This window comes from Elgaria multicarinata, chromosome 2, assembly GCF_023053635.1.
Source record: "Elgaria multicarinata webbii isolate HBS135686 ecotype San Diego chromosome 2, rElgMul1.1.pri, whole genome shotgun sequence".
Lineage (NCBI taxonomy): Eukaryota > Metazoa > Chordata > Lepidosauria > Squamata > Anguidae > Elgaria > Elgaria multicarinata.
Genome location: NC_086172.1, coordinates 29,068,158 through 29,095,377, shown reverse-complemented (window position 1 = coordinate 29,095,377; position 27,220 = coordinate 29,068,158). Strand labels below are relative to the sequence as shown.

General features: G+C 41.8%; 1 protein-coding gene across 1 annotated transcript in view; it reads right to left on the bottom strand.

Moving 5' to 3' along the window:
• The window catches only part of DNAH7 (dynein axonemal heavy chain 7), a 163,477-nt gene that overhangs the window by 102,585 nt on the left and 33,672 nt on the right, over positions 1–27,220 (bottom strand). The window contains exons 14-22 of the mRNA XM_063118294.1: positions 26,681–26,759; positions 23,540–23,764; positions 20,142–20,288; positions 18,302–18,987; positions 16,616–16,802; positions 9,787–9,980; positions 8,320–8,518; positions 3,935–4,075; positions 2,030–2,242 (exon numbers count right to left, since the gene is read on the bottom strand). Coding sequence (XP_062974364.1) covers positions 2,030–2,242; positions 3,935–4,075; positions 8,320–8,518; positions 9,787–9,980; positions 16,616–16,802; positions 18,302–18,987; positions 20,142–20,288; positions 23,540–23,764; positions 26,681–26,759 — 2,071 coding nt within the window. The remainder of the gene's footprint in view (positions 1–2,029; positions 2,243–3,934; positions 4,076–8,319; positions 8,519–9,786; positions 9,981–16,615; positions 16,803–18,301; positions 18,988–20,141; positions 20,289–23,539; positions 23,765–26,680; positions 26,760–27,220) is intronic.

Sequence of the window (27,220 nt, the reverse complement as noted above, 5' to 3'; positions counted from 1 at the left end):
ATTCGTAGGTTTGGGAATGCGTCATGGGCATTCTAACAAAATGGCTGTGATGGGAGGTTGCCCATTCATAAAATGGCTGCCATAATGGGCATGGCTGGTCACAAAACACTTAATCCCCAGAGGGCAAACCGGTGAGAGAAAGGAAAGGAACTGGCCCAAGAACCGAAGTACAAGGCAGAAGTGGGGTCTGAACTTCAAAACACAAAGCCACTCTTTTGAACTCAAATAAAGATGGCACTGGAGGGCAGTCCTTGACTCTGCAACATATACCAGCATCCCAGTTAAAAAATAATTAATTTTTAAAATCTTAAATAAAACTCAGGAGGCACAGGAAACCTGGCCAAGAGCTGGGGTCTCCTACTAACTTGGGAGATCCCAGCTACTCATAGAAAGCCTTGAGGTACAAAAGGGTTCTCAGAACATGTCAAAAGATGGTCAGATTTCCTCAGACAGGAAGTTCCACAGCCATGGAGCCACTACTGAAAAGGCCCTTTGCCTAGTAGACCCACTTCTGATCTAAACTAATGACAGGCCAAAGGAGACCTTAGGGCTCGGATAGGTTCATATGGACCTAAGCAGTCATTCAGACAACTCAGTCCTAGGCATCTTAGGCCATTAAATGTCAATACTGTCAGTTTAAAGTGAGACCAGAAACAGATGAGTCACTAGCGGAATTGATGTTCCGCTAGTTACTAGCATAATAACAGGGCCAAATCAGATGTGAGATTTAATGCACCTTTGCATTTAACATGCATGTTTTGAAAAATGCAAATAGTGGCTTGTGGGGATGCCGATAATTATTGGGATCACAGCAAGTGGGGAGAAAGAATTTAGCGTTTCCCCTCCCCCACTGTGGTCCTCATGAAAACTGCTCCTTTGAAGCTGCAATTTGGATGGGGTGGGGGAGCTCCCATTGGCACTAAAGGGACGCATCACACTTACTTTGGCCCTGAGCTGACTGCCTTCTTCCTCTCCCAATACCCTGGTGGCTGAATTCTGGACCAATCATAATTTCTAAACTGCTTTTGAAGACAACTACTAAAAAGCTTCTTAGAAATATTAAAACAGTAATGATAAGCCTTTAGGGTGACCATATGAAAAGGAGGACAGGGCTCCTGTATCGTTAACAGTTGTATTGAAATGGAGATTTCAGCAGGTGTCATTTGTATATATGGAGAACCTGGTGAAATTTGCTCTTCATCACATCAGTTAAAAGCTGCAGGTGCCCTGCCCTCTTTTAAATCTGGTCACTCTAGTACAGCTCCTGCAGTTTTAAGTGTTGTGACGAAGAGGAAGGAGCTTAAATCAAAAACTGCAGGAACTATACTAGAGTGACCAGATTTAAAAGAGGGCAGGGCACCTGCAGCTTTAACTGTTGTGATGAAGAGGAAATTTCACCAGGTTCCCCATATATACAAATGACACCTGCTGAAATTTTCTTTTCAATACAACTGTTAAAGATACAGGAACCCAGTCCTCCTTTCATATGGTCACCCTAGTTTAGGTTTGCAGCCTAAGACACTCTTAGTTATATGACATCTTGCACTATTAAATGGGATACATTAAATAGATGTCCTGATAACTTTAACTCAGTTCAAATGTTCAGGCCTTGGTTTATGAATTCAATGCAAGGTCTCAGTGCTACAATTCTGACCAAAGCCAAATTAAAGCCACTCAGCTCAAAAATATATGACTGCTTAAAAAAAGAAAGAAAATCTGGACTTCTCCAACATCAGGGAAATTAAACTATGGCCTTCGACAGAACAAGTTTTATCTGTGATCCTCCTGCAAATTCAGCAAGTGTGCAGGGAATACGGTGATGAAAAAGTCATTTCAATACTAAACTGTATATGTATGGCTATTAGCCACCTTACCTCGCAGTCCACAGGATGATGGGCGAGATATCTTTTGTCATCAGCAAAAAAATGCTCATTTTAGTGTATCTTTCCCCCTGTGTCAGCAAGTGAGCCCAAATTGAAAAGCTGCAAACAGAAATTACTTCCTAACAGGATTCACGGGTATCGCTTACCTCCCAGTAGTACCGAAGCTGACTTAGCCATTCAAAGTCGCTGTCGTCATTGACGTGCTTGCTGACAAGGGAAGCGAGGACATCCCGAGCATGGACGTCCAACACAACCAGCGCCCCGAGGGTCACGCGGTTCTGCTTGGACAGCTTTCCTCGCACCAAGGTGACAATGCCGTCAATCTGCCCGTTGCACTGGGTCAGGTAATCCTCGAGGGCCTGAGGGAGGGTGGGGGGAGGAAAAAGCAGGCACAGATGGCTACTTGCCTCGATGCCTAATAATGAATAGAAATATGGAGAGCTCCATCCATTGCTGCTTCTCTTAAAACTTTGACAAGCTTTCTTCTGACAAGCAAAAGAAACCCGGCGTGTTTCTCACACAAGTATTACTTAACTTTATTTTTTAAAATTGGATTGGATCCAAAGGTGCCTTTACCCTCACAGAAGGGGACTCCTTCTGGATCAGGGGGAGGCAACTTTTATCAGTGCCCCCCCCCAGGGGTAACGTTGAAGCCAAGGGGTGGAGTCAAAAATACAAAACAATTTTAGCTTAAAGCTCTTACTGCCCAGAAAGGGGAGGGGGGGAACTGCACAAAAGCCGTGAAACCACCCAAAGATTTGTGTTTGGGGGAAAGGGTGTCTGGCTATCTGGAGAACTTGAGGGGGGAGGAACCTCAGGCGGGCAGGATTTGTCCTCCATGCCTGAGGTTTCCCACCTCTGAGTTTAATCTAAAGCATTCATCTGAGGGGAGGGGAACCTTAAAAATGAAAAACCAAACTCCATACCCTTTGTCCCAGCTACATCTATCTCTAGGTTCGGACTGTAGCTCTGAGCACACACCCTTGTAAATTGCTTTCCAAGTAAAGGTGGGCCAATTCTGAGAAATATATTAGCTATGCATGATAGGGAAGTGGGACTGCAGCCACCAGCCCTGGCTTCCCTGAGTACCTGTCTGATCCCCACAAAAAAACTATGCATGGGCATATTTGCAAACCACCTAGGTGTGAAAAATCCAATCCTTGTAAGCCACAGACATCCCAAAAGGTTCATGTTGTCATTTGCCATCCCATAAGTGAACACAGGCAGTACATTTTGCCACCAAGGCCAAGAGCCATGTCGTTTGAAGCCACTCATTCACCACTGGAGCATTCAACTTACTGTCACTCAGAAGCAATCAGAATCTTTGCAGTTCAAAGATCTGCTCTTAAAGCTGAATATACTGAAGAGTAGATCTTTAATCCCTGATGAGCATCTTACCCTCAGTCACACACAAAAATCTTTTTGTCCCCCAATTATTGAAATGTTGCCCGTGTTTCTAAACTGCCATCAGAAGTTGATACAATTATTATGGGCTGGAGCCAGTTTTCACTGAAACTGATGGGACTTAAGTCATTGCTAACTTGTCCCACTGATTTCAATGGGACCCCAAATTAAACTAAACAGTCTGGATCCCGCCCAATATGTATACTGTATAAAAAAAAACTGGGGGGGGGGGAGTAGATGTGACAAGAGTGGATTCATTCAGTCCAAAAACAAACAGTAGTTTTGCAGGCTCCGCTCAAAACCTGCATTGAAGTGTTTGCAAAACTGCAGCTTCTGTTCATGGAAGGCAAATAAGAGAATACATTCACCCAGGAGCTGGGAGTCACCACATATAAACAAAACATGTGTGGACAGTCATGTACGCTGGTCCCAAGACTGCCTTGGGGTATTTAGATTTCTAGCATTCTGATTTTATATACTAACACAGAAAGAATGGGGAAAAACTCTACCAGACACATCCTTCATTGTTTCTCACACAGGTTCAGACACTATCATGACATGGATTATACAATATTGGCAAACCTCTGTTATTAAAGAGGATGGAATTATTGATTACAGTGGCTGGCAAGTGGTTGAAATATGCCTACCTGCTGGCCATTTCGAATAGCGGTTTGTACTTCCAAGGTCCAGAAAGCTTGGGATACACAGAGAACTGTCTGCCCAGGCCATTCCCTCACCCAGTCTATACGGACAGTTTTTGGATAGGCGACTATTGCATCACCAATCACCTGGAGATACGAAAATGGCAAAGGCACCAAGTGAACAGGAAAGCAAGGTCCAAATTTATGTGCAATTAATTCTAATAGTAAATCAGGACAGTGATACCTCATGGAGCACCTCTTCCAGTCGAATCTACCCAACTACTACAATTGTCACAAGAAGGCTTGCTGTGAGTGTGTCCTCTGAGTCAGGTTTGGAGAATGGGAACAAGGGAAGGGGCCTTTTCAGTGGTGGCACCCTGATTGTTAAATACTCCCTTCAGTGAGGCCTGATAGGTGCCAACATTGTGATATTTTCAGTGCCTGTTGAAGACTTTTCTCTACTCCCAGGTATTTGACAGCATATGATAATTTTTAATGGGTTGTTTAAAACTGGTAGATCTTTGTAGGCAACTGATTTTATATTAAGTTATTATATTGTATTTTTAGGATTTTAATCTTTGTAAACCATCCAGAGAACGTTGGTTATTGGGTAGTATAGAAATGTAATAATTGCATGAATGAACAAATGAATGAATGAAAGAAAAAGCAATGCTTTCTCTCTCTCTCTCCCTCTCTCAACCTAGCCTACCTCACAGGGTTGTTGTCAGGATAAAAATGAGGGTGAAGTGAACCCAGAATGTCACCTTGAGCTCCTTGGAGGAATGGTGCAACAGAAATGTAATTAATTAGATAGTGGCATCCTGGTTGTGTTTTTATATTGTGTTTTTATCCTGGTTGTGTTTCTAATATCATGTTTTTATACTATTTGTTTTATACTTTGAATGATTTTAATTTTTGTGAACCGCTCAGGGAGCTTCGGCTATTGGGCGGTATAAAAATGCAATAAATAAATAAACAAAATAAATCCTAATCCTAACATTTCGTAATGGAGCTCCGTGCTTTCAGACTACGCCACAGTTTAGGCACTTAGATCGAACAAAGGTCCTATTTCAGTGCAGGAGCAGGTGGAAGCACACCATGCTTGTACTGTCATGTGCGACAGATATGCCACATACACAGATACACAAGATCCCACCCTCCTCGCCACTGGGTAATAGAGAAAGATTTTGTGACTCAGCCTTCCATGCGTATGAGCAGCTGTGTTACACATTACATTATAAGTCCAGTGGAAGGAAGTGCCTGCCTGCTTCTACCACAAGAGCAAGATGTTCAGCTCAAGGAAGCACTTGAAATGGATCAAGTTCTATGTTTGGCAGCTGTAGTCAGACCCCCTCTCTGAGTACCTGAATTTACAAGGATTTGCCTCCCTTGGCTTTGAAAGAAAAAAATCAACTCCCATCTAAGGATGCTGGAAGGCTTGTTTGTAAGCCTGGTCTAGCTTTGATTGATACAGAAGGAGTAAAAGATTAGCGCATTCAATGAAGCTTTTCAATCTAAACATCAGGGAACAAGGATGGAGTAAAGTGTTGCACGGAAATTACAACAGAAATGAGGAAATAAGTAAGGGTGTGATTAAGACCAAGACAGAAAATGAATTGAGCTTAAATCAAAAACAGATTCAAAAAGAAAACAGCCAATTTACCATTCCTATCAGATGGTATTCATAGCGTGACAAGCTGTCACTAGACCCACACACAGAATGTTGCTGTTCTTTCTGTAGCTCTAATATAATTCTTGTTACAGTTTTTGTTCATCATTATAACTAATTCATGGGGGAAACTACTAGACTGAATAAGACGCTGAAATAAATGAAGATGAGAGGGAATATTTTGGGGGAGTAAACAGACATGAGGATCAAAGGGAGGAAAATTAAACATGACCTAAGTTCTTGTTTGTAGAATCACTGACCAAAGGAAGTTTAAATAATCCATTGTTAAGAGATGATGGCCAAAGATCTTCCTTCAAGAAAGGTATTACTTGCAAGTTCATGACAATTCAGCATATAAATACAAAGGTAAATGCTGAGAGTTTTCAGGACACGTGCCCTCATCTTAACTTCTCTCCTCCTCCATAGGACAAACATTTTGATTTTAATGTATCCTCCTTAAGAAATTTTGAATTTTGAAATGTTTTTTTTCTTGCTTTCACTACTGCCATTGCATTTTTGCCTATTTTATGTTCTGATATCATATCGCATAGCCTGTAAACACTGCCTGATGCTTTGATCAGTAAAAGAGGTGTTTTTTTTTAATATATATATATATATATATATATATATATATATATCACTTTTATCTCACGTGTGTTTTTTTTACTGAATTATTCTGTTAGCACAATCTACCAAAGCCACACACAAAACACCCCCACCCCAAAAAACAGAGAGATACCACTTCTTTCATGGGAGATTTCATATTGTCTATTGAGCAGAGCAATTTAGCTTTGTCGAAATACTGGGAGTAAGAATTTTTTTCCTAAAGAGGGAAACATGACTCTAGAACACCTTTGGTACTAAATAAAGCTTTCCATATACACAATCTTGATTTGTGTATAGGGAAAGCTACATGAATCAAATTTCACTGATAGTTATTTATTTATCACATTTCTATTCCAGTCAAAGCTCTCTGGGCAATTCACAACAAATTTCAGTAAAACCCTCCACTGATAACAACCATGACTCACTCCACCCCACCCTGGCCTCTGATTTCTATTCCCTTCTCAATGGGATTCCCAAGCTATTAAAAGAAGAACAGCCTAAAGAAGAAAGGGCATGTGCGCTTTCCAACATTTGCGGTAATGCTTAAAGCTGCTGAGATCATATTCATGGCACAAGATATCTAAGGTAAAAACACATTAACCCTAACCTTAGGGCTAGTTCAGACATTCCATTTCCATTTCTTCCATTTCATTCCATTTCTTCCACCCTCAAAGTTATGAGCACATGCGCCCAGTGGTTAAAATGTGTTCAGCATTATTGGTCACCAGAAAGTTCTGAGATTTTAGAAGCTGGAAAAATGCCCCCACAAGCAAAAACCAACATAATGTCTAGACCAGCCTGCAGTACTTAGGCACCCAGGAAGAGAAAGAAAACCCCCAAGTACATCTATAATTAAGCACCTGAGAAAGTGAATAAAAAGGTTTTTCGGTTGAGAATATTTGACCTGAAATTATCCATTACCCTACCCATTCCTAATTTTTTGTACTAATACATTTGCCTGCAAAGCCAGTGGAATGTCACATTTTGTACTGCGGTGCCATACTTTTTGGTATGATCCATCTTCAAAATTTACATTCTGGCTCAACAAGTCTTACAACTGGATTGTTAGTGCTTTGGTAGACTTAAATCCTCAAAAACCGTTTATCTTAATATTTGTACCCAAACCATTGCAGATTACTTTGTCTGTCTGACCCACGTCAAGGCATTTTCAATACTGTGTTCAAGCCGCATCCCACAGAGGGCTAAATGGAGGGCTGTCTATTCACAGCAAAAGCCTCGCAATGGCTGCGAATCTGCGCTGCATCAGTTATACGACGCAGGCGCAACTTTGCAGCCACTGCGGGGCTTTCCCAAGAAGCTGAGGATTGAAAAAGTCAGGGACTTACCTGATTTTTTCCAGTCGGAGCAACATCAGTACAGCACTTCAAATATTCGCTCCAGGGCCGATCCAGAGGCGGTCCCTCATGGAAGGTGATTGGTCACCTTCCACCAGGAAGAGAGCGGGGGGGGGGGGGGGCTTTGGTACCCGGACAGCCGCCGAAAACCCTGCACCACTCTGGGAGAGGAAAACCGCAGAGTTTCGGAGGGAGGCGGCACCAACCCAATGCCGTGAAGACAGCCCCTAGTTTCACTCCATTTAAGCAATTATTGTAGCCAATTTTAAAAATGTAAATGGGCACTACAGGGGTGGTGGGATGAGCAAGATCAGAACCGCATCACAGAGAGAGGGTCACTGAAGGGGGGGGTTAACCGCTTCCCTCCTCCCCTGCAGCTGTAATTAGCCCTAGGGGGGAACCTCCCATTTACACCAACAGTGTTTCCCTTCTAGAGGTAAGAGAAGCAGGAGACCATGGCAGGAGGAACCCTCTCCCCATGAACCACAATCTTAATTTTGATCCTGCTCACACACAGCCCCGCAGCAATAGGAGATTCCCTCCCAAGACTAAGCATTTGGGAGGGCGGCATTGTTGAGACCACGGCAGGGAAGCTTTTTTTTTTAACTGTGCATGTTAATTGATTTTACGCCCTTAGCATCATGCCTAGTTAAGCTTTGAAGTGAAAAGCAAAACTCACAGAGATTAGAGATATGGACCACATCCATTTACTTTTCTATGGTATTTTATGAAACATCCTCAAACGCATCATGCTTTACTACCTTGTGGATGGAATTGACCATAGCTGCTTCCAGTTCAAGTAACCATTTTTCCACTTGACCTCTAGCTTTAGATGTCGATATTGTGTTTATGAGTTCTACCACTTCTCCTTCACTGCTTTTCATGTGTGTAATATCCAAGACTTCAGTAAACTCGACACTCGCAATTCCTTCAAAACACTTTTTCAAGTGAGGCTTTACCCTGTCGAAATAAAAAGAGAGGATTAAGAAACAAACTCTGCATTGCACAACTTAGGGTGCCTTCAAAGAACACGTTATTTATGCACTGTATACTTAGATTAATAGCCTCTCAACGAGTCAGAGCAGTTATTGCTATCCACAGGCAGCAATTCTTATTCCTATAACACACTTGCAACAACAAAAAATACTCAGCACATCTCTGACTGTAAATCCTCCCCAAAACATGATAGGCAAGAAAACTGCATCTCTTGAACTTCCAGCAAGGTGGTGAAACATAACGCGAATAGAAAGTCCCTTCAAATAATCTGCAAGACCAAATCTTAAGGACCAATATATATATATATAATTATCTCATGCTCTTTTGTTGTTGTTCCTGTTGCTGTTGTCTTCAGTAAGTGCAAACGACATGACCATCACCCAACATGATTTCATCACTACGATCAATAATCACCCATCTGCTCATAGTGATTTCATCATTATGATCAATAATCATCCATCTGCCTCATTTGCCAGACTTTCATACTGGGACCAGCTGCTTCACACATCAGCCTCTGAACACATGGCTGAGGACCAAGAGTGTGCTAGATGTCCCCACTTTCAATGGCTTACCTGGCCCCACCTAAAGTGGGCATGTGTGACTTTACAGGGCAACCCACAGGGAGAGGAAAAAAACGTAGTCTTTTGAGAGGGCAGGACATCCTCAGATGGTGGAGAATGGTGGAGCTGGAGAGGTATACAGGTTGGGAGCAGGGCCATGGAGGGTTGTGAAGGTAAGGACAAAGCACTTGTGCTGAATCTGGGTGCAGAGGGGAAACCAACATGGGGATTTAAGGAAGGGTGTTATGTAGTCAGAATGATGAGAGAGTTGAATTATTTTGGCAGCAGAATGCTGGATAAACATGGGGGAACAAGGTAAGACAACAGAAGATCAGAGGGGAGAAGAGACGAAAGCTGTAGTCTAAGCAAAAGGTGACCTAGGCATGGACCCGAAAGGAATGGCGATATCTTTGCAATGTTGTAAAAGGAGAAGCAACAGAACTTGGCTACTGACTGAATATGGGGAATAAAGAAGGGGGGGAGAGAAGTGAAAAATAAAGCCAAGTCTACATGTCTGTTCAACAGGGTGGATGGTAACACTGCCAATGGATGAGGAAGGCACGTTCATACAACAGGGCAAAGGATTAGTAATTCAGTCCCAAAACGTGCAGTTCTTAATTGAAAAAAAGTGAATTATGACTCTTCGTGGATGTGGTTCAAATAATACCATACCGTGTAGGATCTTTGGTCTCTGAAAGAATCTCAAGGAGTTCATCATTGGATAAGAAGAAGAATCTGGGGAAGTACAAACGCTTCTTTTCTAAATACTCATTCAGTCCCTTAAGAATCAATTCCAGTAACTCGTTGCACTTCTTCAATTTTTCCAGCATCTTGTCTATCATTACCACTGTAAGAACGTGTTTGTCCTGAAGAAGAAGAAGAAGAACAACAACAACAACAACAATTCCTATTGAAAATCCAGGCATTATGTTAAGTATTCTGTTGTGTTAGAGGCAGACTCTAGAACTAAAATGATTTTCCTCCACTTTCTCCAAATTCTCCTCTGCACATTTTTGATGATGAATAATCTTTGAACATTACCTAGCTCCTCCTATGATGGCATTTCACCACCTCCTGAAAACCGTCTTGCCTAGGCAGGCATTTGACCTGCACACTGATTCATTTTGCTGATTCTATTCTTCATTTTTGGGGGAGTTTGGTTGATATATTCTGCTGACTTTTTAAATTTGTTTGCGTGACTTTTCTAAACTCTGGACTTGTTACCCATCTTGGCTAGTTTAGTCATCAACTGGCACAGGAGAATACAAATGTGCTCAATAAATAAATAAAGAATAAACTAATGTGTGAATATTCCCCAAGCATTCCCCAAATATTTTGCACTAAGCAGGAGTGTCAAATCTTATTCAGCCCAAGGCCCAAATTCAATTTCTTGTGGTCCACATTCCAATCATGGAAAAGGCAAAAAATGCAGAGTCAAGATCCCAAAACATACCAGCCTATTTTAGCTTAAAGCTCTTACTGCCAGTACCTAAGCCTTAAGGAGAGGCATTTCAGCTTTTAAATGGGGGAAAACTCTGCAAAAGCTGGGAAACCATCAAATGATTGAAAGGGGGCACAGCGCTCTGGGGAACCCCAGAGGTTCAATCCCTCTTTTTTACAGTGACCTCGTTCAGACAACACACTAAACCATGCTGCTTAGCCACAAAATGCTTAACGCAATGCTTAACCATGGTCTACGGTGTCGTCTGACACACGTTTTCCCTAACCATCTGCCCCGTTAACCACATTGTGGTTAGGCTCACTAAGGAAAACTTAACCACAAAAGGGTTATGAAAGGTGTTGTCTGCAAGCATTCCGCAAGTGGTTATCATTAACCACAGCTGAACATGGTTAAGCTAACCACAAAGCCCAGAGTGTCGTCTGAACCAGGCCAATAAGTGACAGTTGACATGCCCGTAGTCAACATTTAGGACCATGTGACATTCAGCAGTCTATGACCGAGTTCAGGCAATCCTAAGGGGGAAAAGAAGCCCCCCCTGCCCCCGCCAGCAAGCGACTGCCATTTGCATAATTACCTGACACGCCACGCGGGTTGCCGCGTCATCCAAACCCAGTGCAGTGGGCTACTTACCCCACCCCACAACCCATAGCTTGTAGTAGGTGTTGTGGGGTGGTTAGGAAGCCACACCCGCTACACAAGATTTGGACGACACACAGCAAGCTGTAGGGTACTGCAGATGCTTATGCAAATAGTGGTTGTTATCCGTGCAGCACACGTGGCAGGGGAAAAGATGCCACGGGTGGGATTTTTTCCTCCTCTGACCATCCAAACGTGGCCAGTTTCTGACAGCTGGCATATAGTAGCAGTGGCATAGGTAACATTTGAAATATGTTTGCTACCTTTAATAAAAAAAAAGTAATCAATTAAAGACAGCACATTTTAAAATGTGAATGATCTTTAACACAAGTATATTACACTACTTACATTAAGCATACAAACTGCAGAGAGGTGCCATCTTAGAAGAGGCATTCCCCCCTCCTTAGCTTAACACCAGATAAAATGTCTTTTCTAACATGTCACCTGCTGTCACATATTCAAGCTCTACCTCAAAACAACTGGTTTTAGTGATATACAAATGTATGGTTCTCATTAATGGATTTATTAAAACTCAACTAATCAATTGACTCAAGATTTATTTAATCAAATGGCAGCCTTAATTCAGAAAACATCTGACTAAGATGTTAATATTTGACAAAATCTGACAGCTGACAAGAAGAAGTAATCAGTATCTTCACAGCTGGCATTCTAGTAATCAATATCATTCAATATCGGCTTTGATTACTTCCAACAGAATTTAGCAATTTTTTATATAACAGCGTCAATTGATGCAACCAATTTTTAAAATTTACATTTTGACTTGTCTTTCAGAATGCAAATGTTGAAATTTGAGGTAAAATATTGGCATCAAAATACAAAATTTTGCAGAATTTTCTTTTGATTCTAGCTATCTTCCACAGGACATTGTTCAACACAGAAATTGATATGTATATGACTGAGGTCCATATCAAAGTCTATACTAGCATACATGGATGGATATATGTTGTAACACAACTATGGCCAAACATGCATCATTTCATTTTGATGTGCAGGGCAGCAGGAAATTGGAGTAATCTATTTCCCACAGAGTGTATCAGGATAAAAAAATATATACTTGGCTATAGCTCTGTAATTTATTTACATACAACCAGAATAAGAAGAATTATACAGAGATAGTGTAATGTATTTGGTTTGCAATAGTAAATTTGGGTTCCAATTCCCATGCACAAACTTGAAAACAAGGACACAAAAATTACTAGCCCATGCAAAAAATGTACTAGCCTTTCTGATTACACATATGCATTTGTAACCTGGGGCTCATCTACACCTACCGGCTATCCGGGATGGGGGAGGGGAGGATCCCGGAGTAAACCCCATTGAACAGAGAGAGACTTACTTCTGAGTAAACAGAAGTAAGACCTCAGAAGTAAGCATAGGATTGCAGAGCACTTCCTTCCAGTTTGCTGTTTTAGACTTAAAAAAAAAAAGCTTCTGAGTGACCACACTATTAAAAGTCAGTTCTATATGTGTTTACTCAGAAGTAAGTCTCTCTCTGTTCAATGGAATTTACTCAAAGGTAAGCATGCATGAGATTTTAGTATGACGGATGTAAATGCAGTTGAAATCAATGGGATTTACTCTTGGGTAAGGGAACTAGCAGATCTCTATTTTCTGAACTGGAGATACGCAGCTTCACATGATCAAGTAAAGGAAAATAGATCCTTCACAATTGCAAACAGGTGGACTTTCGCACTGGTGGATTATCAGGAAAAGTGTTTAAGGGAGGATTTAAAAATTCCTTAAAAATCAAGGGATGAACCGATCTGATTCAAACTTAGCATGCCTAAAGGTCCCAAGTTTCATCTCTTTATCTTTAAAAATGAGGGAGCTGTGGGCAAGGAGGGTGTCGTTGCAGCAGTCCATTCATTCCAACATTCCACACAGAGTGCTGGAGGAGGAGAACTGCCCCACCCTCCCGTTTCGTCAGCAAGACTCCCAATCAAAGCACACACACCCAACAAAGGAAAAAGCGAGGTGACAGCACTACACAGAGGCTTAAGGGCACGTTAATGTCGCTCATGGAAAATAATCCATACTTTCCCCGCTCCAAAAAGAAACAAAACATGGAGGGGAAGAGGCGAGATGAGCGCAGGACAGGGACAACGTCATGTGAATATCGGGCTGCAAAACTGCATACCAGGCATGGCAAAGTGTGTGATAAATCGCTGGTGTGATGGAGCTCAACATCTAGACCCCTCTAAAATTCCATGAATGAGGCAAGGTGATAACCAAATAAAAGCCTTGTCTGGAAACTCTCTCTCTCTCTCTCTCTCTCTCTCTCTCTCTCTCTCACTCACTCCAGATTACTTTTCTCTGCCCTTCCACCCTCAGCGCAGAGAAAAAGTACACATTCTGAATAATGCCACATGAGCAACCTCACGTGGCCACTATGTGCAATTTCAATGGTTACATTTAGCAGACTACAAGACACATCTTTTACTGATTTCCTCAGGAATCATGGGATCTTGGAATATTTCCCCTACCCACCTTTTAGCTACATAATCCACACCAATGTCGAACAGCTACAACTCTGATGAAACTTGAAGACTGGATGAGACTGCCATGGAATTATTATCTTTTCAAAGCCCTGGTGATGTTTGTGGAAGCGTTGCAAACAAGTAAGCTTTATAAAGATAAAGCCAAAGTGTGGCTAAGGATGTGGAAAATGAATCAGCAGCCTATTAAATATGCCATACATTGGCACAATCAAAGCTTCTCTTTAAAACTTCCAATCTAAACACAGATTCTCGCCTTAAGGTTTTTTAATGAAGTCTTCCATTTCTCTTCCCCATGTAGAAAAAGATCACTCTTTTATACTATTTGTTTATAATAAAAAAAATAGCAATCAAATCAAGGAGCAATTTCATCCTCAGTGATCTGAGCTAGATAGATAAAAAATATTCAAATCTGGGGTAAAACACAGGGCAATCCAAAAAAAATGCCATTATGATGTCTTGCAGCCATTGTAAAACACAACAGCAAGTCAACACATAGACTCAGATTTAGTTTATGTTGATAGGGAATATATAATCTAGTCACTATTTCTAGACATACACTGCCATCTTCTGGGGAAAGAATCCTGACAGTTTATTCAGATGGAGACAGACAGACAGACAGAAATATAAAAAACTTGTTAAATATTGAATAGAACAGAGGGCTACCCTGGTGCTTAGTAAAAGTATCAAGCTTTTATGACTTGCATCAGCCCAATCTTATGCATGCTTATTCAGAAATAAATTCATGGGTCTTATTACAAATAAGTGTATGTAGGATTGCAAGCTAACAGACCGATATCTCAAGTAAGGACAGAATAGACATTATAAGAGACATAGAGCTACAGTTTTCAGAGGAGTAACCGTATTTCACCAGGACTGATGAAGTTCCATGAGGACTTCAATAATCTCCACCTCACCAACCCAAGCCTAGACAAGTCCATGCAGGAGGTTCACTTTCTGCACATGAAGAAATGGACATGTAATCAGCATATCGGAAACTACACATGCCTGCATGCATGATCCCAGCTTCCACCCAGAGCCCACCACAAAATCCATTGTCTGAGCTGCATCTGCTCAGACTCGTCAGACAGAAACTCATAACTTAAGGATCTAAATCAGGCATTTCTTAGACAACAAAAAAGTGGGGGGAAATAGATCAAAACCAGGGCCGGGTGAATACTCAGGAATAAATCTACTACAAGACAAACCCAAAAGAGAAAAAGACCACTCAAATGTATCATCAAAGGACTGCAGCCCTTTGATGATGTCAAATGACACTTCACTCACACAGGCCTTGGGTGGTAGGCTGGTACTGGCTTACAGATAGTGCCTCAAAAGATAATTCACCAGCAACAACAGACCGCACAACAGAGATGCAGACACAGATGTTTGCCCATATCTACAATGGCAACAGCACCTACTATTACCAAAATGATCAGGGGGCTAGAGGAACTCCCCGATGTGGAACGGTGATGCTTGGAGCTATTTAGTTTAGAAAAAAGATGAGTAAGGAGTGACATCACCCAGGTATATAAAATTATACAACGCAACACCATTGTATTCTTGGTCTCTTATTGTTTTGATGCATGTATTTTACAGCACAATAACAGTGTGTTTTCTCTTATTATTTTGACGTATATTTTTAAACTCCCGATAGTTTAAAATAAAAAATATCACTAGATTTTGCTCTTTACATATTTATTATCACCAGTAAGCTCAAACCAGTTGTTTTGTCCCTGCTTGTGGGCTTCCCATGGGCATCTAGTTAGCCTCCAGGAGAAAGCAGACACTGGACTAGATAGGCCAGCAGGGCTCTTCTTACGTTCTTATGATGAAGATACTAAGTGTTCTTTCACAACTAAGTTGTGTTATTGCACTACAGTTACTTGCATTCCACTCATATCTTCATCCTAGTCCAACCAACTCCTCCAGACAAACAGTCCAAAACAGTATATCAGAATGTTTTTCAATATAGGTAATTCAGTTTAGCACATACTTAATTCATGAAATAGACAGGTTGCTTACCTGTAACTGTAGTTCTTTGAGTGGTCATCTGTGCAGTCACACATTATGGGCTCTGCGCCTGCGTGGGGCTAGCTCCGGAAACTTCACTAGCTGAAAACATTTTTGGGGCGGGAAACCCTCCCCCACTGTCTACTGAGCATGCTCGGGATTTCCCGGCCTAACTCCTCAGTTCTTGTAAACCGCCTAAACAGTCTCACTGAGGTAAACCACTACGAAATAATGTATGACACCATAGTGGGGACGGTGGGAGGGTTGTGTGACTGCACAGATGACCACTCGAAGAACTACAGTTACAGGTAAGCAACCTGTCTTTCTTCTTCGTGGTCTCTGTGCATCACACATATGGGCGAATAACAAGCTGACTTACCGGAGGAGGGTGCCTTAGTGCCATAGGCACCTACTGTTCTAACTAACAACAATAAAAAAAAATTTTTTTTCTTTTTAGATAGAAAAGATGGAAAACTGGAGAAAAAGAAAGAAGAATAGAAAAGACGGAAGTTTTCAGCACAAGTAAGTAAGATAAACCAGGAGTCTCATGAAGAAGCTGTTGACCCACAGGCGGTTGAAGAGAACTGAGGAGTTAGGGCGGGAAATCCCGAGCATGCTCAGTAGACAGTGGGGGAGGGCTTCCCGCCCCAAAAATGTTTTCAGCTAGTGAAGTTTCTGGAGGTGCAGAGCCCATAATGTGTGATGCACAGAGTGATGCACAGAGTGATGCACAGAGACCACGAAGAAGAACCCAATGAATTTCTACTAGGCCTTTAAACAAGTAAAATAAATTCCAATTCCTTTTTTAATAATTCACACAAATATATGAATGTCACATGTTATGTTTAATTCTTCCAAAGAGAACAATTACTACCTGTATGGCATATTTCATGAGATCCTTCCATGTTTTGTCCACAGTGGTGAATCGCCTACCTTCTTCAGGCATCTGAGCCATAATGTCAGGAGAACTGAAAATTGGCTCTAGATATAGCCAGGTAGCCTGAACTTTGAGCCATTCATCCAAGATTTCTTGTACCAACAAAAGTTTTGATTCCCACTCCCTATAAAACAGAACGCACTGAGCTTAAGGTTCTTGTTTGCAGTAGCAATGCTTCTCCCTTGAACAGATTCCAGCGAGGCACATAATAACTCTTCATATTTCTCTGATTAGAGGGCTGGGAGTGAGGAGAAACTCTAGCTTGGAGGTAACTCTATCTCATGTGTTCACCAGGGAAAGCAGTTCCAGTGAACGTGCTCACCCAACAACACAATTGCTCATGCTCTATTTCCCTGCCCCCCTCCCCCAAAATAAAGTCCAAATCATTCAATGAAATTCAAATTCTGTATCAGGTACTGCTCTCAAAACACATGATGAACATGGAAAAATACATGTAACCAAAAGGCACAAACCTGTTTAAATTTCCACACTGTATTCAGAATGCTTTTTTTTTTTTTTGCTGGGGCAAAGGTTTTAGTCACGTGTCAGGAAGACAATTTCAAGTGACAAAGGATGAGTGCAAATATATCAGCAGGGAAACATAACTGAATACTATAGGACAGAGCTAGGGATTTTTGGCCCTCCAGATGTTGTGGGATACAACTCTCATCATCCTTAATTATTGGCCATGCTGGTTGGGTCCAATGGGAGTTGCAGTCCAACAACAGCCCATAGATTCTCCGTTCCTACTGAAAGGGAATGAAAGAAGGATGGAGGCAGCCTTAGTTCTACCATGAAGCTTACTAGCTTGATCATTTTCTCCATGTATTTTACCTCACAGGGTTGCATGAGATAAAAATGGTAAAGCATACTATACACAAAAATAAAATATTATCCAATTATGATGAAGCAGTATGTGTGTGAGCTCAACAATATGCTTTCTGGTCTCTAAAGGATGAGCACTCAGGAAGTTACAAAAAACATGAAAATGACATTCCCAGAGATATCGATATGACAATGAGGGGAGGAGGGCAAATTGGTTCAGTTACTCAAGGCCTAGTCAAGCGTGAGGCCTAAACTGGAATGGGAAAAGTACCAGAAAGAGCATACACTTTCCCAATGAACTATTTGTAGTTTTGGGGAGATCAAATATGTATTTTCAGACTTACAAGTGCACTCAGAGCTGGGGAGGACAGAGATATGTGACTACACATAAACTCAAAAGTATGAAGTTAAACCTGTTTAAGGGCTCATAGAGCCAAATTAGATATGGGAGTGGTAGGACCCAACTTGAGTCATAATAATTTAATATAAAGCTGGGGACAGAAGTGATTTAAAGCACAGGATGGACTATGAAAGCAGAACTCTCTCTGTGTGACACACCCATGTTTTCCCCACTGAAACCACTTACTTTTTGTTGTTCGAAGAGTATGGGGAGAGATCATCTCTCCCTCTCCCCAGCCCATCCAACACTTTAAATTACTCCCCTCATATTTATTTTATATTAAATCATTGGTTGCTATTTTCACACAGGTCTACCAATATCATTTGTTGTCTGACCCAGTTAACAGTAAATTATCAACACCACAAATGAAAGAAGATTCCCCTTACGAACGATTTTACCTCATCTTTTTTTCGTAAGGCTTGATGAAAGGAGATCCTCTCATGGTCTGAGTTTTGACGATATGGTCATCAAGCAACATCTGGATGTCATCCACAGCTGATAAAATATAAGTCCCTGTCTCTCTATAAGAAAGGAGAATAAATTCCATGCCATCCCATTCTGAAATCATTTTCACCATGGCCTTCTCAAGTGAATGTTCTTTGCTGGCTGTTTCACTGATGCTTTCAAATTTTTCCAAGAATTGCTCAAGGTGCATGTCAATATATGAAGAGACAGTTGAATCTTCAGAGGGTTTCAAAGCGTATCCAACTATTTCTGACATGGCTTCCCAATGCCGGTCTTGCAAACCAGGGTTGCAGATCACTTGAATCAATGGAATGTGTTCCTTAAATTCTTCCACTTTGGTCTTGATCCTTGTTGTTAGAAATAATGCATTGGGCGAATCATGGAAGGTTTTTTCTAATTTATAGAGTGCACGCCAATAGTTTCCTGTATCCATCTCAACTTGATCTGGATTCACTTTGGTAAATATTCCATCCATCCAGTTTCTGTATTTGGTGTTAAACTCTACTGTCATATCATAAAGTCTAAGATATGGATTCAGAGTGTCTTGGATTTTTTTACGTTGTGGATACTGAGACGCTAGCCATCCATAGGCCTCCTCTTCTGCATTAAACTGATCAATCTAGAGAAGCCACAGAGAATTTTAAAAATAATATAGGCCTCACATTAAATGATAACTTCACTACAACTTTAAGCAGATGGAAGACACGCATATGGTTTAAACATCTATATGACACTCTATCTACTTCTCTGACTATCAGCATAGTTCCCTAGGGGACTGCTTCACCCTATACAACCCCTATATTATAAAAACATACACACCACCATTGCAACAAGGCACACAATCACTTACTAGGGTGAATAACAGTTACTTCTAGGTGAGTAGCGTGGCAGGGACATTGTTCAAATCAGTGAAACTTATAGGCATATGTGACTGACTCACATGTTACAAGCATGTGAGCCAGTCACAGAAACCTACAAGTTACACTGGAGTTGGGGTAATTAATTTCCCTCCCATTGGAATCAGTGGGATGAAAATCATTTAAAGACACACACAAGAAAAGGAAGAAAAGAAAAATGCTGCTCTTCTCTAGGGTGACCATATGAAAAGGAGGACAGGGCTCCTGTACCTTTTTGTACTGAAAAGGGAATTTCAGCAGGTGTCATTTGTATATATGGAGAACCTGATGAAATTCCCTCTTCATCACAACAGTTAAAGGTGCCCTGCACTCTTTTAAAACTGGCCACACTAGTATAGCTCCTGCACTTTTAACTGTTGTGATGAAGAAGGAATTTCACCAGGTTCTCCATATATACAAATGACACTTGCTGAAATTCTCTTTTCTATGAAACTGTTAAAGATACAGGAGCCCTGTCCTCCTTTTCATAGGATCACCCTAGAATACGGTATTTCCTCTGCCTTCAGATCTCCCTACTTCTACCTGGAAGGCATCTAACTGGGAAGGCTAGATGGACCAGTCATCTGATTCAGTATAAGGCAGCATATGTTCATACGTCAATTCCTAATTCTCTAAAATTCAATTGTAAATACTAAGCCTTCATGAAGTATAAAGCTGAGTCAGACTATTAGCCTATCTAGCCAAGTCCTGTCTACTCTTGACTAGCAGCGGCTCTCAGAGATCTCAGACAAGGATCTTTGACAGGATCCACTGGGGTCTTCTATATGCCAAGGACGTAGCTCTGCCATTGAGCTAAGGCCCTTCCCCACAAAAAAAGTCTGCCACTTGCAATGAAAAAAACCCCTCTGGACCTTACCTTATCAGCAGCTGCATCCAGCTTTGTATTCAGTGCTTGGGCTTTTTTCAGATACCGATTGACTTCCTGGATGTCTCCATAAGAGTAAAATTCTTCAACCTGCTTGGAATAACTCTCCAGTTCCTCAACAAACCTTTCACAGCGCATCTAAAGAAATGTTGCAGATGTAGAGATATAGGTACAGATATATGCACACACACACGCACTACAGTATTATAATATGATGCCACAAGGTTACAACATATCGCTCTGGTGACTTTAGCTCTTGGCCTCATACCAGCTCAGCACCCCAAATTAGCCAATGGTGGGAGTACGTCAGATCCAGAGAAGCAATATAATAGCATCAGCTGCCATTGCTGCATCCGTGGAAGTCACCTTTCGCTAATCGGGCACAGCCATGACAATGCAGCAAAGGGGAAAAGGGAGAGTGACAAGGCAGGAGTTCATCCAATCCCCTCCACTCATCTCAAAGGCCTTTTCAGCAACATGTGATGGGACAGGGTTTATGTTAGGGAAATTTCCCCAAACCCAGTAGGGAAGGAACGACTCCAGACCGCACCAGATGCAGAGGCTTTATTTACTACGTACGTAGGAGAAAAGCGCACCTCCAGCGAGCCGAAGGCTGAGCTCTCTCCCCGTTATCCATATCAGCATACTTGTATAACATTCCAAGTCCCTCCAATGAAATCATAAGATTCCCTCCTCCCATCCCTTATTGATTACAAGTTTTCTACAGTTCCATAAACAAAACTATTCTATTTAAAACAATGCCCAATATTGTGGCAAGTATGACCAGTGTATGTAACTCTTTGCACTTTGAGAAGACCCCCTCTCAAGGTCAAAGGAAAGTGTCTCCAGCCAGCTGCGAGCCACTGCCACTGCCCATTTGGAGGGGGCTTAGGTGATAAACAAATATGAGATGCGCCTCCACGTCTGTGTGATATGGAACTTGGTTCCGGGCCTCAAGGCTTTTGCAAATATGTTATAGAAAAGTAACCTTTCCGACAGTGTCAGATTAGTAGGACAATGAGTGGGCAAAGAGTTTAGGGCAACCTTGAGAAAGCGGCCAGGAGGCTCTTCTGTGTCATGAAGGACGGGCTGGGGGGAAAGTGTCAGGAGTGTGTTTGAGAGATGCTTGTGCGCTTTATTCACATCTAATTGAGGGTTCTAATGGGGTACTTTCAGATTTCCTTGTCATTTAGTGCAACCCTAGAGCCTCGTGTGGCGCAGAGTGGTAAGCGGCAGTTACTGCAGCCTAAACTCTCCCCACAGCGTGAGTTCGATCCCAGCGGAAGCTGGTTCTCAGGCAGCCGGCTCAAGTCGACTCAGCCTTCCATCCTTCTGAGGTCAGTAAAATGAGTACCCAGCTAGCTGGGGGAAAGGTAACCGCGACTGGGGAAGGCAATGGCAAACCACCCCACTATAAAGTCTGCCAAGAAAACGTCAGAGAAAGCAGGCATCCCTCTAGGAGTCAGCAATGACTCAAGTGCTTGCACGAGAGGTTCCTTTCCTTTCCTAGTGCAACCCTAGAACACCATTTTGTGGGGGGTGGAGGGGGAGGCACGCAGGAAACAAATCCAGACAGGTCTGCCCCATCAGATAAGGAGGATGTGATTTTGCAATAGAGGCACCGCCAAAGCAACTTACATGGCTGGACCAGGCTGCAATTCTGTAAGAACCCTAAAAATGCACTTGTCCAGCTGCAGACATATATCACAAATCTTCCGTATTTAAAATTAATCGCTTTTTTATTCTAATTATTTATATTATTCTATTGTATGTTTCACTGAGCAAAGCACACTGCCAATCTTAACTCATTTATAGACCAGTTCCAAGACTTGTTTCTCTGTCAACATAAATAAATGTTGAAAATGGTATGTAAAGACTGCTGCACCAATATAAATATCACCGGCCATTTCATTATACCAATCATTTAAGAACATTACTTCAATTTTTAGTATTAGAATGACAGTAGTTACTTGTCCTCGTTCATCCTTTCTTACTGTTTTCCCTCTCCTACCCCCTTCCCTCTCCTCCATTCTTTTCCCATTGTCACATCTTAAAATGTAATTTCCTTGGGGCAGGGACTTTTTTTTTAGTTCATGCTGTGAAACACTCTTTAAGCTGATAGTGCCATATATCTTTTTTTTTAAAAAAAAACCAGTCGAAGTTGGTAACTAAGGAATGATTGAACAGTGACCGTTTACCGCTTAGCATATGCTTCTGATACTGTAACTGAAATTACTCATGTGTTTAAGCAAGAGGCCAGTAAAGTAATTAATTGAACTCTTCTCCCATGGCACTGCTGTATATAGAAACCTTTAGGATTAGGACTGAATTCCAAAAGGTAGCACAGGAAGCTGTGTTCAGGAGAGTCCTAACAAATAAAGTCCCCAATCCAGCAGTAATCAGAGAAATGTTTCTGTAGAGCATCCCCATTTGCATCAAAAGATAAATCCAGTCAGTTCTATAGATGGGGAAGTGCATCCGTCTGCACATTCCCACTTTCATCATCCAGACACATGAGCAGTTACCTAAACATGTAGCTCAGTCCTGCTCGTTAGGGGGAAAATATTTTACCTCAGGTATTTTGAGATAGTGGGTCAGTTCAGACAACATGTTAGTCAACAGTGGTTTTAGAACTCCATGGTGGGGCTTTTACACCACCGTTGAGAAATGTGCTGTCTGGTGGGAAAATGCTACACAAGAGTGGAGGTTTTTTGGAAAACACTCCACACAGAATATCCACGCTGTGCAGAGAGCTCCTGCACAACAGTTGTGTTGAGTGTTGTGTGGCAGGCTCCATGACGTTTTCCATTGCGTTGAGTTGACTTTTCCCACTGGGTAAAGAGTTCCCTGGCAAGAGTGGTAATGGGAGCAAGTGGTGCTCTAGGAGACCCGCTGGGATTGGTTTTTTGCAGCAATGGCTAATGGGATATCATCGGGAGGACCAGGGGAGGAAAGAGGGCAGATGAGCTGTCAATCAAAAGTCACAATGGATTTTACTCATGGTCACACAACGGTGGAGTTAGAACATGTTGTGTGGAGAGTACGCCTAGAAACACAGCCGTTGAGTAGAGTTTTCACACTGCATTGACTAACATGTTGTCCAAACTGAGCCATGTCATACCTACTTAATGAATAAACTCTGCCTCCAGATGTTTTGGCCTACAACTCCCATCATTCCTCACCACTGTCTATGCTGGTTTGGGCTGATGGAAAATGTAGGCCAAAACTTGTGGTGGGCCACACATTGTCCACTCCTGCTCAAGTCACTTATCCTGAGCAAGTTAATAGATACCTGCTTGCATTAAAATGAGTGCTGTCACATGCAACAAAGATCTGTATTATCTTAATAAAACAAGCACTATTTAAAACAAAACAAAAAGCACACTAACTTTAAGCCCTTCTTGAAACTGCTCTGTTTTCTCTTTAATGATCTTTCTGTGTTCTTCAAAAATCTCGCCCATTCGTCCGAACCATTGAAAGACACTATTGTTTAGACGAATGTCTACTGGTGAAAAGCTGGCACACTCGATGAGGAAGGCAAGGCAATTTTTGGCATCGATTAATTTCTGCTCCATCTCAAGCATGTCGACTGTTTCAACTTTCTGTATATAAGCCTAGTTGGGAAGAAACATTAAACAACACATGATTTGGGTAGCAATGCATTGCAGTGCTCCTTTAAGCCGAGAAAACAATTAATTGCCTATAGGGAATCAGTTGCCTTCTTTAATAATGGAAGAGGATGTGCATCCATCAGCACCATAGAGCCAAGACCATGAAACCTAGACACCTGAAACTTGGCACGAATACTAACGGGACCTGGGAGTGTGCACCACGGGGTTATTTTGTTTTAAAATGCATTGATTCATTTTAAATAAATGATCCTATGCGTGTTGAGACAGAAAGAAGTCCTATAACTCCCAGCCAGGCGAATATAGGACTTTTTTCCTGTCTAAACAAGCATAGGATCGTATCCTTAAATGTGTCCACGTGATTGAAGCCTGCAGTAAGATTTTCAGCCACTAGAGGCAGATTTCCTTAACCTTGCAGTCAATACAGTTTGAAGCCAGAGGAGATTAGTAGGCTGAGGGACAGAGTTATTACACCTGCCCCCTCCCCGCTGCTGTGGGCAGCCCCCCTCTGGGGAATGGAGTGATACCCCCTCCCTTAGGGGGCTATAGGAGAGCAACATAACAGGGGTCATGCTTTCTCCTCTGTGGCACCCTGGCTGTGGAATGAGCTCCCCAGAGAGGTCCGTCTGGCGCCTACACTGTACTCCTTTCATCGCCAGCTGAAGACCTTTTTATTCTCTCACTATTTTAACACTTAATTTTAACTTAAATTTAAATTTTACTGTTCTAACGCTGTATTTTAATCTTTTATCAATTTTTGCTGCGTGGTTTTATCCTGGTTGTGCTTTCTATACTGTATTTTGTATTTGTGTTTTTAAACTATTGGTTGTTTTATTATGGTTTTAATTTTTGTGAACTGCCCAGAGAGCTTCGGCTATTGGGCGGTGTAAAAATGTAATAAATAAATAAATAAATAAATAAATTCCTAGCGGTGCCAGCAGGCGTGCCTTCACTCAGACGGCAAAGGCACAATGTGTCCAACTCGGACCGCTGTGTAAATTTGCTTGACGGCATCACTGTTTTCCAACCCGTGAAAAGCCAGATCCATTCACTAGTTTTTATTTTTTAAAAATTAGAAACTTCAGCAGCACTCCAGGACAGAGTTAGGTTCACTTCAGCACACTGAAATGAAAAATAAAATCTTCAAAACCCACTCTATAAAATCACATGGTTTTATATGGATCGTGGTTTAATTTGATTTTAACTGTGTATATTTATTGTTTTATACTGTATGTTTTTATCTGTACGCCGCTCTGAGATCTTAATGATATAGGGCGGGATATACATGTTTTAAATAAATAAATGTGTCCATGGAAACATACTTGGGCTGCCATATTCTATCTATTAACATATGTATGGGGAGACTGTATTTGAGCCCCTAGGAGGCCGCAGAGCTGAAAGGACCACAGGGTCTACGGGGCTGACTTTCTGAAATGGGAATGGGGTACTTACCTTGCCCCCCCTCCCCACCCCCGCTTTCCACTGCTCACTATATTATCCAACTGATATAGGAGGCAGGCAAAAAGGCAATGACTTGGATCCTAAGAGCTGCAAATGGAAAGAAGCTCTTGGAAAGGGAGTTTCCCCTCCACGCTCCCCCATTATCCTCCAAACCTTTCCTGAGAATCAGGGTACCCTCTTGTACAGGATGGGGCACAGGGGGACAGTTAGTAGGCATTAGCTATCAACCAACTGGGAAGCACTTATAGTGTGTTACAATGTGTCAAGCTTAACATGGAATTAATAGGTTGTATGTATCCAACACTGGCTGTCCACCAGCAGGAGAGATACCACTGGTGGAATGGATGGTCCTTCCCCACTACAGCCTCTCATGCACATCCCCAAATCTGCTCTGGAGGGTTACAGGATGCTCCGAAGCAGATTTTTTGTACACTTCTATCATGTCTCCCCTTACCTTCCTTTTCCCCGCAAGTTAAACAATCCCAGCTGTTGTAACCTTCCCTCTTAGGGGAGATGCTCCAGGCCCTTAATCGTTTTAGTTGCCCTTTTCTGCACTTTTTCCAGCTCTACAATATCTTTTTTTTAGGTGTAGTGACCAGAACTGTACGCAGTATTCTAACACACCATGGATTTGTATAAAGGCAGTATGATACTGGCAGTTTTATTCTCAATCCCTTTTCTAATTATGCCTAACATGGAGTGGGTTTTTACAGCAACCACATACTGGGTTGACATTTTCAGAGAGCTGTCCACCCACAGCCCCAAGATCTCTTTCTTGGTTGGTAACTGCCAGCTCCAATCCCATCAGGATATACTTGGTTGGGATTTTTTATCCCAAAGTGTATCACTTTCCACTTGCTTACATTGAACTGCATTTGCCATTTCAATTTTCCAGTTTGGAGAGATCCTTTTGCAGCTCCTCACAATCTGTTTTTGTTTTAACAACTCTAAATAATTTGGTGTCATCAGCAAACTTGCCCACTTTACTATTCACCCCTAATTCCAGATCATTTATGAAAAAGTAGAAAAGCTCTGGTCCCAATATAGGTCGCCGTTGGACCACACTATTTACTTCCCTCCATCGGGAGAATTGACCATTTATTCCTACTCTCTGCTTTCTGTTCTTTAACCAGTTACTGATCCATAAGAGGACCTCTCCTCTTATTCCATGATGACCAAGCTGGTTCATTTTCAAAAGTCTAAAAGCTCTCTATTCTCCTTGAAATATCCCCTGTGTGTTATCTGTGCAAAACAATATTTTAAGACAGGAAAAAAAATCTCGCCTCATTTCAGCTAAACCCTAGTAGGGCAACATGCAATTAGTGGGTCACTTGTTCCCAAGAGTGCTTTTGTATGGTCCACAAAGGTCCTAAGGATTCAGAAAAACTTTGCCTTCCATTCAAATAGAACATCTATTTCCACTTAAATAGAAATGTATACCTTAAATTCCATGAGTTCCTGAGTATTTGCTGGCGTGGTGAGGGCTTTCTCTGCTATCTTCTCAAACTCATCGCACAGCCTGAAATTGTAAGTAAATAAAGAAATAAACACATGCACGCAGGCACACACAAAAAGAAATTCTGCATGTATCGCACATATATACGCAACAAAATTCAGGATACAATCCTATTCACCAGCCAGCATTATAGTGCCTTCACTCTCTATGGCCTGCTTTGGCCCCATTCAGGCAACACGCTAAACCATGCTGCTTAATCACAAAATGGTTAATGCATTCCGTTAACCATTTTGTGGTTAAGCAGCATGGTTTAGCATGTTGTCTGAATGGGGCCATTGCTTGGTAAGAATGGAAGGGCCGGTCTCTGCACTCCCTATACCAAACACTTCACAAACAAGAAGTGATGGCGACTGCCTTGAGAAATAGCATAAGGAGGGAGGGCAGAGCTGTGCCAAAGCAGGGGAAACAGCCAGTGCACTGGGGATAGAACCATGCAACAGGATTGGAATCCAGCACCAATCCTA